Below are 14038 nucleotides of genomic sequence, written 5' to 3'. Positions count from 1 at the left end.
CATTTCCTTTTTTCCTTGTTTAGGGTTCGTTACTCTGTCAGGTGGAGTGCAGGGGTTCCCCAGAGTTCCTGTGGGGAGCTGCGAGGCTTCCAGCTTATACCTTGTTAAGGGGAATCTTCTTGGAAAATCGATCTTACAGGGATTTGGAGACTGTTGTCTCTTACATATCGGTTTGCCCTCGGTCTGACCATGGTCTGCGGCGCTTGGGCGTTATCTGCGATAGCCTTTAGGTTAGCAGTGAGGGGCTGAGGTCGGTTATGGAGGGTTGCCCTTCTGGGGTCAGTTAGATGACCATTTATCTCCATTGCCCGTTGGGGGTTTTGGGATGATTTAAGCTAGCCTTCTGGGATGGCAAGCGGAGGGTCAAGGTTCACATCCACCTTCGGGTGCGGGTCCTTGCCTTACCAATATGTGTATCATGTGGTTAAGTTTGTCTGCGAGGGTTCCTCGTGTTCCTGGAGCACTGGATGCTTATCTCAGATGTTGGGAGTTCTTTTAGACTCTTGATTTGAGGTGTTTGCTAGCTCGATAAGTCTACGGACTTTAGGTGGTGCGCTCCTACTTTTAGGAGGCTGCTTGATGTTCCTCAGGAAGTTAGCTCTTTGGATTGATTCCGTTTCTGGAGGACTCTGGCCTAGGACCATGTCTAATTTTAGGAGGCTGCTTGATGTTCCTCAGGAAGTTAGCTCTTTGGATTGATTCCGTTTCTGGAGGACTCTGGCCTAGGACCATGTCTCCCCCAGAATCTGGGGGGATGGTTCAGTGACATCTTAGGGTTGTGGTTCCGCGTGTCCCTTTAAGGGGAGCGGGGTTCTTCTCAGGGTGGATTTTTATCTGTCTGAGGTTTAGGTTCTAGGTCCCTCTGATGGATCTTTAGTTGTCTTCAGGTGAATTTATTTTTCCTATAGATCCAGGTATCTTTCTACTGGGTTGTTGATATTGAGGTATATCCCCTATGGTGGGTGTTTGTCTGTTGTTTTAGTTCCCCTCTCTTCTAGATGGAAGTGGGGTTCTTGAGTGTTCTCATGCTTGGACTTCCTCAGTATTTTTAGCGGCCTGTGGATTACTACTTCCTTGCCTGGTAGGGGTTTCCCTTCTTGCATTCTGAATCCTGGAGGGGGAGATGTGGAATTGTGACTGATTCCACCGTCCCGGTGGCTGGAGTCTGTGGGTTTGGTCCTTGATAGGGCTCCTGTTCAGGGTGTTTTCTGATATTGATGCTAGAAGTGCGAGAACTTTGTTTCTCTTGGGAAGTGTCCCTATTTAAGGAGGACAGCAGTGGAGGGGGTCTGGTACCCGAGCACGTAGTCTGTCTTGACTCACGATTGCATACCAATTCTAGTAGCGGTCAGAGTTCTACTTGGGGGTTTGTTCCTCGTAGATCTATCCTTCAAGAGGTTGACCAGCTTTGGGCTGGGACCTTTACCGTGGAGGGAAGGTCGGGGATTAGTTCCTTGTTACAGTGTGACATTTTGAGTTTTCCTCCCCTTAAAGGGGATAATTTTATTTGTTGTCGTCCTCTCTCTAATGGGAGGGGACCCTGCTTGGAAACCTAGTTCTGAAGGTTGTTGTCGGATACTCGACGCCTCTTTAGTGGTTGGGTTCCACAATGGCTGAGTCAGCTTTCTTTCGGAAGCTGGTTGTGTGAGTTCCTGTTCAGGTGGCCTGGGTTCTTGTGGAAAGCTCTTAGCTAGCTATTGGGATGGTGTTTCTGTCCCTGCTCTAGGCTTGTCTAGCCACCATGTCTTCGTCTTGTTACGAGAGAACAGGGTATTCATGGTTTTCTGACGTATCTTATGATGCTGTGTCAGGAATGTGAGGGTGGCCTTCGGGTCCTCTTTTGGAATTCCCTCTAGTGTATCTTAGGATTAGTACACCTAGCCGGGAAACCATGGGGCGTGACTTTGAATCCGGTCTTTGATACTGGTTCTTGTGTTGAAAGGGCTTGTTCAGCTACTCTTTGAATTTATGCTTGTGGTCAGCTGAAGCTCTTGGTTCCTCCCGGGTTTCCTGAGTATGTTTCTTTTAGGAAGTGTGTCTCCCTGGGCGCTCCTATCGGGACATCCTTGGGTTGTCCTCTGGTGACTGAGCCGTGTGGTATGGTTTATTTTTTTCTGGGATCTATTCCCCCCTTTCGGGGGCAGGTAGAGGTCCTTGTTCTTTGGCCGGGTACTCTCCATAGGAGTCTAGGGCTGCAGGGCTGGTCCTCAGAGGCTGTATGTGTTCAGCGGTCTCTGGGGCTGAGTGGCCTTTTAGTTCGGCTTGCTGGTTGTGTAAAACTGATGTGCAGCTACCTGGGCTTCGGGTTTTTTACCGGTGTTTTTTGTTGTTTATAGGGTGTCGGGTAATATCAGGCCTGGGTGCCTTTTGAAGGGACCGCCTTGTTTTGTTATCACCCTTTGTGGGGGAGGTATTTAAGCCTTTTCCTGGGGTGTCTTTGACTCCTCCTGGTGGCCAGGTTCTGTATTTCCAAAAAGTAATGAATGCAGCTGTGGACTCTTCCTGTCAGAAGAAAATGAAATTATCAGGTAAGCATAATTTGTTTTTATTTTAGTACTGGCAGACTTTCTGCCAGTACTTAAGATGGCAATGACAATTGTGAGGTGGGGGAGGGAAGATAGCTGTTTGAGAGGGGTCAGGGAGGGATCAGGGGGTGGGATGTGTCAGGTGGGAGGCTGATCTCTACACTAAAGCTAAAATTAACCCTACAAGCTACCTAATTAACCCCTTCACTGCGTTTGTGGTGCGCAGCGGTATTTAGCTGCCTTCTAATTACCAAACAGTAATGCCAAAGCCATAATGTCTGCTATTTCTGAACAAAGGGGATCCCAGAATAGCATTTACAACCATTTGTTCCATAATTGCGCAAGCTGTTTGTAAATAATTTCAGTGAGAAACCTAAAGTTTGTGAAAAAGTGAACAGTTTTTTTTTTTTTATTTGATCGCATTTGGCGGTGAAATGGTGGCATGAAATATACTTAAATGGGCCTAGATCAATACTTTGAGTTGTCTACTAAAAAAAATATATACATGTCAAGGGATATTCAGGGATTCCTGACAGATATCAGTCATATTTTCTAAAAAAAATTTATAGTAAATTATATGAAATTATGAAAATAATGGTAACGTTAGAAAGTCCATTTAATGGCGAGAAAAACGGTATATAATATGTGTGGATACAGTAAATGAGTAAGAGGAAAATTACAGATAAACACAAACACCGCAGAAATGTAAAAATAGCCCATGTCCTTAAGGGTAAGAAAATTGAAAAATGGTCTGGTCATTAAGGGGTTAAGGGTTGCTCAGTGTTCCTAGAGGGATATGGCTGCACCATATTAGGCCCAAACGTACGTCTGGGATTTTGCCTGGTATTTCGCGACTGGGCTGCACTGTTTAGTCAGGATCGGACTGATATACTACAGAAAAGTTATTCTTTGTGAAAGGCACATGTTAAGCAAAAATAGGTTGCTGCTAGGGTGGTAATTAGCCAGAGAACAAGCTAGTATGCTATTCTTCATTACCAGGTTGAGCACTTCTCTTTTTTTGTATATGAAATACATGGGTCCCTCCCTGCCGGTGAGTAGTAATACGTGAGAGTCTGCCGGGGCTGTGCACACAGTTACTTACTGCTCTCCCTTGTGATTTACTGTCTGGTTTATAAGCGCAGATAACAAAACCACTTAAAGGGGCAGTAAACATCTTGTAATTACAAGAGATTACTGTTGTGTTTATATAGAATAACACATCAGCCGAGTCTAATCTGCATTTGCTGTTTTTTCGGTGATGCGGAGCAGGCTGCATCCACATATTTAATATGCAGAAACTGCTTCTTTAACCTCTTCACCACCTCAGATAAATCTCCCTGACATTTGTTCATTCAGGGTGATTCACATGCCCTGCTCTGTCATAATTGGTTGCCCAGGAGTAGGGGGCTGTTTTTCAAAACAAACCTCTTGTGCAATATTAAAGTTTACCGTGCGATGCAGCATCACAAGTGGTGATTGCAAACGGACAGGTTCACTTCTTGCGAATCTGTTCACCTGCAATGATGTTTTTTTAAAAGAAATATCTTGTTTGCTGCGTTTGTTTTTCATTAGTTAAACTCAACCCACCATTTGCCTTGTTTGAAGGAGCCAATCTGGGCGCAGTCTGCAGAGAAAAAGGCCATGCTCATTATGTTAGTATAAAGTACATTTTTTTCAGATGTTATCAGTTAAAGCCAATTAGGAACAGATATGCTGCAGGGTTAGCCTTGATAACTCATCAGGGTGCATTTGAAGTTTTGGGAATATGAAAATCCTCATCTTTCAGAGTTAAATTACATGAAAAGAGGCAAAATGAAAACTGAACATAACTTGTAAAGTTGTCTAATTACAAATAACTAAACATTTTATATATAATGCTCACAGTGTTTACTGTCCCTTTTGTACTGTGTTTAGTTCATATTATATTTATAAACTGGAATATACCAGATAACAGCTAAGCTAAAAGCCTTAAAAGGCCACTACACAAATTAAGACTGTAATATAAACTGTATAATTATGAGTAGTAAAACATCTTTGCAATATAATTTCAGTATTTATTTTGCACTCATTTCCTGTAAAGGGTTAGTGCACTCATGCAAGCAGCAGATAAGAGTTAATCATATTTAAAGCAGAAACCGGAAAACTGTTTAAAGGGGCTGGGCTTTCTGTTTCTCCCACCCCCACTGAGAGGTTGATATTTGCTGCTGCTGTTTCCTGTTTACATAGCTTTTTCTGTAGTCATTATTGCAGTATTGACATGTTTAGTACAGGAGAAACAGCTATTTCAAAGACAAAATAAAAGATAAAGGAGCTATTTCTAAAGCATTTAATACATTCCAAAAGGGAAAATTGATAATTGAGAACACATTAAAGGAGATAAAACTGTACAGTACACTGTCCCTTTAAAGGGACAGTCTAGTCCAAAATAAACTTTCATGATTCAGATAGAGAATGTCATTTTAAACAATTTTCCAATTTACTTTTATCACCAATTATGCTTTGTTCTTTTGGTATTCTTAGTTGAAAGCTAAACATTGGAGGTTTATATGCAAATTTCTAAGCCCTTGAAGGCCGCCTATTCTCTCAGGGAATTTTGACAGTTTTTTTACCACTAGAGGGTGTTAGTTCATGTGTGTCATATAGATAACACTGTGCTCACGCACGTGGAGTTCAGGTGAGCCAGCTCTGATTGGCTAAAATTAATGTCTGTCAAAAGAACTGGAATAAGGGGGCAGTTTGCAGAGGCTTAGATACAAGGTAATCACAGAGGTAAAACGTATTATTATAACTGTGTTAATTATACAAAACTAGGGAATGGGTAATAAAGGGATTATCTATCTTTTTAAACAATAACAATTCTGGTGTAGACTGTCCCTTTAAGTCTGAAAAGTGTGGTATTCACAATTATCTCACATGCCTGACCCTGCACCTATCTGTCCCTAGTTAGCCTTAGCAGCATTGATCTGGTAAGAACTGCAAAGCAATATATGTTTTACTAACACAATGACAGTGGCTGACTTTGTCTGCTCCAGTAACAAGTCCTCCAAGTAAGGCAAGTAGTGGGTGGAGTTTGGGTACTGAAAAACAGTTGCAGCAAACAAGGTATCAATGCATTTCAGAAACAATTCCAACTCACTATGTTAATTTATTACAAGAATGCAGAAAATCTTGTAATTGGAAAAGCCTAGAGCTTACAAACGGTAGCGCTATAGTGCACTAATATCTCAAGTACAATCCATAAGTGCTAACATCTGGAGGTCGGGCCAAATTTTCACCTAATAGACTTCTATGGGGCATTCTACAAAACACGAAAGGGGACTGCACTCTCTGACTGGATTGGGTGCATATCCTACGACCCTACAACATGCACAGCTCTGGGTGCCCAATAGCACTCACAGACAGGTCTGGGTGCAAGGCCCATAGGGAAAATTACAAAACAAATTAACATAATACACAGAGCACCCACTTGCAAGCACTCAGCGATGATCCCCTTCCGTGTTTGTATGTGTCTAGGGTGATTACATAAGTCTGTGCACCCTTGACTTGTCCCCAGTTTGTTGGATTAAGAGCTTGCATTGTGTGGCTGTTTCGGTTTTGGAAGAGACCTTGACGTGGTACCTGGGCTTGTCCCATTTTGCCCGATGCGGTAACTAACCCTTACATTTTTGCTTTTCATTTTAGCTGAGCGCTTGCAACTGAGTGCTAGACTTCCTCTGTGTGTTATATAAATATAATTATATATATATCATTTCTATGATTTTAATTACTTTACTTACCCGTGCACAGACTGTAACCAAGTGCTGTGTGTGGTCTTCTGAAAGGGGAGGGCAAAGGGAATGGAGCTGGACAGCCATGCAGCTTGTAGTAGCTGCGCTGTGTCCCTTTATGTTGCCTTGATAAAAAGAAGCTGGGAAGCAGGCTCTATAATGACTGTAAACAATCAGGAACTCTCAAGTGTATACTATGGATCTATACTACAAGATATGGACCTTTGTCAATCATCTTATGGTGAGTTGTTAGAGGGAACATTGGTTACAGATTAGTGTGCACAAATGTTGTTTCTGAGGCATGAGTTTTACAGGTGAGTGTGTATGTATATTGGGTGTGTGAGGTACACAGGTTACCTGCAAGTGTGAATATTTGTTGTGTGTGAGGTACACAGGCTACTGGTGAGTGTGCACATTTGTTGTGTCTGAGGCATGTATAGTACAAACAACTTACACATACATTGGTATTCTCGCTGTACAGGCCGCATGGATGTGACACCTTCAAATGAGCACAGAGGAGAACCGTATGTCTGTGATCAGATGAAGACTGAGGAGGATGAAGTTCCTATAAATACAGATACAGGTAATTAGCGCATATTAAAGGGACATGAAACCCTACATTTTTTCGTTCATGATTAAACAACTTTCCAATTTATTTCTATTATTTAATTTGCTTCATTCTCTTGTTATTCTTTGCTGAAAGGCTTATCTAGCTAAGCTCAAGAGCAGCAAAAAAAAACTAGGTTCTAGCTGCTGATTGGTGGCTGCATATATCTACAGATTGTTATTGGCTCACCCATGTGTTCAGTTAGAAACCAGTAGTGCATTGCTGATCATTCAACAAAGCATACCAAGAGAACAAAGAAAAATTGATAATTGGAGTAAATGATAACGTTGCTTAAAATTGCATGCTCTATCTGAATCATAAAAGAAAAATGTTGGGTTTCATGTCCGTTTAAGGAAAGGGAAGATTCTGTAATGGTGACATTTGTCTCTTGTGAATAATGTTATATTTTCTCAGATGGTTATACGGCAGACACATGTTAACTGTGCAGCTCAGGTTTATACGATTATACCACTTAAATACTCTGGGATGGTGCCAAACAACTTTATAAAAGCAGAAGGCCATATACCTCACTAGTGGCTCTTTACTGTGTCGCTTTCAGTGTGAGGAAGTTACCTAGTATTTCTAAATCTCAATGGATTTTTTTCTCTCCATTTTTTGCTAATACACGGATATAATTATAGCACTAAGGCTGCCGTAGTACTGGGTGTGAGTTGCATAGACAAGCTGTGTGTGCTGATACACAGTATAATTATAGCACTACAGCTGCAGTAATACTGGGTCTGAGTCACATAGACAAGCTGTGTGTGCTGATACACAGTATAATTATAGCACTAAAGCTGCAGTAGTTCTGGGTCTGTGTCACATAGACAAGCTGTGTGTGCTGATACACAGTATAATTATAGCACTAAAGCTGCAGTATTACTGGGTCTGAGTCACATAGACAAGCTGTGTGTGCTGATACACAGTATAATTATAGCACTACAGCTGCAGTATTACTGGGTCTGTGTCACATAGACAAGCTGTATGTGCTGATACACAGGTTTAATTATAGCACTACAGCTGCAGTAGTACTGGGTCTGTGTCACATAGACAATCTGTGTGTGCTGATACACAGGTATAATTATAGCACTACAGCTGCAGTAGTACTGGGTCTGTGTCACATAGACAAGCTGTGTGTGCTGATACACAGTATAATTATAGCACTAAAGCTGCAGTATTACTGGGTCTGAGTCACATAGACAAGCTGTGTGTGCTGATACACAGTATAATTATAGTACTACAGCTACAGTAGTACTGGGTGTGAGTCACATAGACAAGCTGTGTGTGCTGATACAGGGGTATAATTATAGCACTATAGCTGCAGTAGTACTGGGTGTGAGTCACATAGACAAGCTGTGTGTGCTGATACACAGGTATAATTATAGCACTACAGCTGCAGTAGTACTGGGTCTGAGTCACATAGACAAGCTGTGTGTGCTGATACACAGTATAATTATAGCACTACAGCTGCAGTAATACTGGGTCTGAGTCACATAGACAAGCTGTGTGTGCTGATACACAGTATAATTATAGCACTACAGCTACAGTAGTACTGGGTCTGAGTCACATAGACAAGCTGTGTGTGCTGATACACAGTATAATTATAGCACTACAGCTGCAGTAATACTGGGTCTGAGTCACATAGACAAGCTGTGTGTGCTGATACACAGTATAATGATAGCACTACAGCTGCAGTAGTACTGGGTCTGAGCTCACATAGACAAGCTGAGTGTGCTGATACACAGGTATAATTATAGCACTACAGCTGCAGTAGTACTGGGTCTGAGCTCACATAGACAAGCTGTGTGTGCTGATACGCAGTATAATTATAGTACTACAGCTGCAGTAGTACTGGGTCTGAGTCACATAGACAAGCTGTGTGTGCTGATACACATGTATAATTATAGCACTACAGCTACAGTAGTACTGGGTCTGAGTCACATAGACAAGCTGTATGTGCTGATACACAGTATAATTATAGCACTACAGCTGCAGTAGTACTGGGTCTGATCTCACATAGACAAGCTGTGTGTGCTGATACACAGGTATAATTATAGCACTGCAGCTGCAGTAGTACTGGGTGTGAGTCACATAGACAAGCTGTGTGTGCTGATACACAGGTATAATTATAGCACTACAGCTGCAGTAGTACTGGGTGTGAGTCACATAGACAAGCTGTGTGTGCTGATACACAGGTATAATTATAGCACTACAGCTGCAGTAGTACTGGGTCTGTACTCACATAGACAAGCTGTGTGTGCCGATACACAGTATAATTATAGCACTACAGCTGCAGTAGTACTGGGTGTGAGTCACATAGACAAGCTGTGTGTGCTGATACACAGGTATAATTATAGCACTACAGCTGCAGTAGTACTGGGTATGAGTCACATAGACAAGCTGTGTGTGCTGATACACAGTATAATTATAGCACTACAGCTGCAGTAGTACTGGGTCTGTGCTCACATAGACAAGCTGTGTGTGCTGATACACAGGTATAATTATAGCACTACAGCTGCAGTAGTATTGGGTGTGAGTCACATAGACAAGCTGTGTTTGCTGATACACAGTATAATTATAGCACTGCAGCTGCAGTAGTACTGGGTGTGAGTTACATAGACAAGCTGTGTGTGCTGATACACAGCTATAATTATAGCACTACAGCTGCATTTAATACTGGGTCTGAGTCACATAGACAAGCTGTGTGTGCTGATACACAGGTATAATTATAGCACTACAGCTGCAGTAGCACTGGGTCTGTGTCACATAGACAAGCTGTGTGTGCTGATACACAGGTATAATTATAGCACTACAGCTGCAGTAGTACTGGGTGTGAGTTACATAGACAAGCTGTGTGTGCTGATACACAGCTATAATTATAGCACTACAGCTGCATTTAATACTGGGTCTGAGTCACATAGACAAGCTGTGTGTGCTGATACACAGCTATAATTATAGCACTACAGCTGCATTTAATACTGGGTCTGAGTCACATAGACAAGCTGTGTGTGCTGATACACAGGTATAATTATAGCACTACAGCTACAGTAGTACTGGGTCTAAGTCACATAGACAAGCTGTGTGTGCTGATACACGGTATAATTATAGCACTACAGCTGCAGTAGTACTGGGTCTGAGTCACATAGACAAGCTGTGTGTGCTGATACACAGTATAATTATATCACTACAGCTGCAGTAGTACTGGGTGTGAGTCGCATAGACAAGCTGTGTGTGCTGATACACAGTATAATTATAGCACTACAGCTGCAGTAGTACTGGGTCTAAGTCACATAGACAAGCTGTGTGTGCTGATACACAGGTATAATTATAGCACTATAGCTGCAGTAGTACTGGGTGTGAGTCACATAGACAAGCTGTGTGTGCTGATACACAGATATAATTATAGCACTACAGCTGCAGTAGTACTGGGTCTGTGTCACATAGACAAGCTGTGTGTGCTGATACACGGTATAATTATAGTATTACAGCTGCAGTAGTACTGGGTGTGAATCACATAGACAAGCTGTGTGTGCTGATACACAGTATAATTATAGCACTGCAGCTGCAGTAGTACTGGGTCTGAGTCACATAGACAAGCTGTGTGTGCTGATACACAGGTATAATGATATCACTACAGCTGCAGTAGTACTGGGTGTGAGTCACATAGACAAGCTGTGTGTGCTGATACACAGGTATAATTATAGCACTACAGCTGCAGTAGTACTGGGTGTGAGTCACATAGACAAGCTGTTTGTGCTGATACACAGGTATAATTATAGCACTACAGCTGCAGTAGTACTGGGTATGAGTCACATAGACAAGCTGTGTGTGCTGATACACAGTATAATTATAGCACTACAGCTGCAGTAGTACTGGGTCTGAGTCACATAGACAAGCTGTGTGTGCTGATACACAGTATAATTATAGCACTACAGTTGCAGTAGTACTGGGTGTGAGTCATATAGACAAGCTGTGTGTGCTGATACACAGTATAATTATAGCACTACAGCTGCAGTAGTACTGGGTCTGTGCTCACATAGACAAGCTGTGTGTGCTGATACACAGGTATAATTATAGCACTGCAGCTGCAGTAGTATTGGGTCTGAGTCACATAGACAAGCTGTGTGTGCTGATACACAGGTATAACTATATCACTACAGCTGCAGTAGTACTGGGTGTGAGTCACATAGACAAGCTGTGTGTGCTGATACACAGTATAATTATAGTACTACAGCTGCAGTAGTACTGGGTATGAGTCACATAGACAAGCTGTGTGTGATGATACACAGGTATAATTTAGCACTACGGCTGCAGTAGTACCGGGTGTGAGTCACATAGACAAGCTGTATGTGCTGATACACAGTATAATTATAGCACTACAGCTGCAGTAGTACTGGGTCTGAGTCACAGACAAGCTGTGTGTGCTAATACACAGGTATAATTTAGCACTACGGCTGCAGTAGTACTGGGTCTGAGTCACATAGACAAGCTGTGGGTGCTGATACACAGATATAATTATAGCACTACAGCTGCAGTAGTACTGGATCTGTTTCACATAGACAAGCTGTGTGTGCTGATACACAGGTATAACTATAGCACTACAGCTGCAGTAGTACTGGGTCTGTGTCACATAGACAAGCTGTGTGTGCCAATACACAGGTATAATTATAGCACTACAGCTGCAGTAGTACCGGGTCTGAGTCACATAGACGAGCTGTGGGTGCTGATACACAGATATAATTATAGCACTACAGCTGCAGTAGTACTGGATCTGTGTCACATAGACAAGCTGTGTGTGCTGATACACAGGTATAACTATAGCACTACAGCTGCAGTAGTACTGGGTCTGTGTCACATAGACAAGCTGTGTGTGCTGATACTCAGGTATAATTATAGCACTACAGCTGCAGTAGTACCGGGTCTGTGTCACATAGACAAGCTGTGTGTGCTGATACAAGGTTATAATTATAGCACTATAGCTGCAGTAGTACTGGGTGTGAGTCACATAGACAAGCTGTGTGTGCTGATACACAGGTATAATTATAGCACTACAGCTGCAGTAGTACTGAGTGTGAGTCACATAGACTAGCTGTGTGTGCTGATACACAGGTATAATTTATAGCACTATATCTGCAGTAGTACTGGGTGTAAGTCACATAGACAAGCTGTGTGTGCTGATACACAGGTATAATTATAGCACTACAGCTGCAGTAGTACTGAGTGTGAGTCACATAGACTAGCTGTGTGTGCTGATAGACAGGTATAATTTATAGCACTATAGCTGCAGTAGTACTGGATGTGAGTCACATAGACAAGCTGTATGTGCTGATACACAGGTATAATTATAGCACTATAGCTGCAGTAGTACTGGGTGTGAGTCACATAGACAAGCTGTGTGTGCTGATATACAGGTATAATTTAGCACTACAGCTGCAGTAGTACTGGGTCTGAGTCACATAGACAAGCTGTGTGTGCTGATACACAGATATAATTATAGCACTACAGCTGCAGTAGTACTGGGTCTGTTCTCACATAGACAAGCTGTGTGTGCTGATACACAGTATAATTATAGCACTACAGCTGCAGTAGTACTGGGTCTCAGTCACAGACAAGCTGTGTGTGCTAATACACAGGTATATTTATAGCACTACAGCTACAGTAGTACTGGGTGATTACTTAGGATCAGGAAGATGTACTTAAGTAGGTTATATTCTGTCCCTATCGGGCATTGATTCTTCTTTTGCAAGCACCAAAGGCAACTTCTATTGTTCCAAAACACATGTTCATATGAATTATTTTAGTATCCCCTACACTCCTAATTCAGGGTGATTAAAGGTATACTGGTTTATAGTTATTAAGCAGCACCCTTTAAATTCAGATTAGGTAGTATAGGGAGGTGTGTGTATCTTTAAAAACACAATGTATGTAAGAATTTACCTGATAAATTAATTTCTTTCATATTGGCAAAAGTCCATCAGCTAGTGACGTATGGTATATACAATCCTACCAGGAGGGGCAAAGTTTCCCAAACCTCTAAATGCCTATAAATATACCCCTTACCACACCCACAATTCAGTTTAACGAATAGCCAAGTAGTGGGGTGATAAAATAAGGAATAAAAAAGCATACAAAAAGAGGAACTGGAAATAAAATTGTGCTTTTATACAAAAATCATAACCACCATAAAAAGGGTGGGCCTCATGGACTCTTGCCAATATGAAAGAAATTAATTTATCAGGTAAGTTCTTACATAAATAATATTTTCTTTTATGTTATTGGCAAGAGTCCATGAGCTAGTGACGTATGGGATAGAAATACCCAAGATGTGGAAGACCACAGAAGAGTCACTAGAGAGGGAGGGTTAAAATAAAAACAGCTATTTCCGCTGAAAAAGTTAAATCCACTCAAAAAAATAAGTCTTTTTCATTAATTTCACATAAATTACAAGAAAAAAACTTAAATCATAAGCAGAAGAATCAAATTGAGACAGCTGTCTGAAGAACTTTTCTACCAAAGACTGCTTCTGAAGAAGCAAATACATCAAATTGGTAAAATTTAGTAAATGTATGTAAAGAAGACCAAGTTGCTGCTTTGCAAATCTGATCAACTGAAGCTTCATTCTTAAAAGCCCAAGAAGTTGCGACTGATCTAGTAGAATGAGCTGTAATTCTCTGAGGCGGACACTGTCCAGCCTCCAAATAAGCCTTGTAAATCAAAAGCTTTAACCAAGATGCCAAAAAATGGCAGAGGCTTTCTGACCTTTCCTGGACCCAGAAAACGCAATACATAGACTAGAAGTCTTTCTGAAATCCTTAGTAGCTTTGATATAGTAATTTAAAGCTCTTACAAGATCTAAAGAATGTAAAGATCTTTCAAGAGCATTCTTAGGATTAGGACACAAAGAAGGAACAACAATTTCCCTACTAATGTTGTAAGAAATTCACAACCTTAGGAAGAAATTTAAATGAAGTCCGCAAAACAGCTTTATCCTGATGGAAAATCAGAAAAGGAGACTCGCAAGAGAGAGCAGACAATTCAGAAACTCTTCTAGCAGAAGAGATAGCCAAAAGAAACAACACTTTCCAAGAAAGTAGTTTAATATCCAAAGAATGCATAGGCTCAAAAGGAGGAGCCTGCAA

The 14038-nt window shown here is 41.6% G+C and overlaps 1 protein-coding gene across 2 annotated transcripts in view; it reads left to right on the top strand.

Annotated features, from left to right (window-relative positions):
* Nucleotides 1-14038, top strand: part of LOC128657369 (gastrula zinc finger protein XlCGF17.1-like) — a 79316-nt gene that overhangs the window by 40010 nt on the left and 25268 nt on the right. For both annotated transcript variants that reach the window (XM_053711694.1, XM_053711693.1), the window contains exon 4: nucleotides 6774-6875. In XM_053711694.1, the coding sequence (XP_053567669.1) occupies nucleotides 6774-6875 (102 nt within the window). The remainder of the gene's footprint in view (nucleotides 1-6773; nucleotides 6876-14038) is intronic.

This window comes from Bombina bombina, chromosome 4, assembly GCF_027579735.1.
Source record: "Bombina bombina isolate aBomBom1 chromosome 4, aBomBom1.pri, whole genome shotgun sequence".
Classification (NCBI taxonomy): Eukaryota; Metazoa; Chordata; class Amphibia; order Anura; family Bombinatoridae; genus Bombina; species Bombina bombina.
This window is presented reverse-complemented; position numbering and strand designations above follow the sequence as displayed.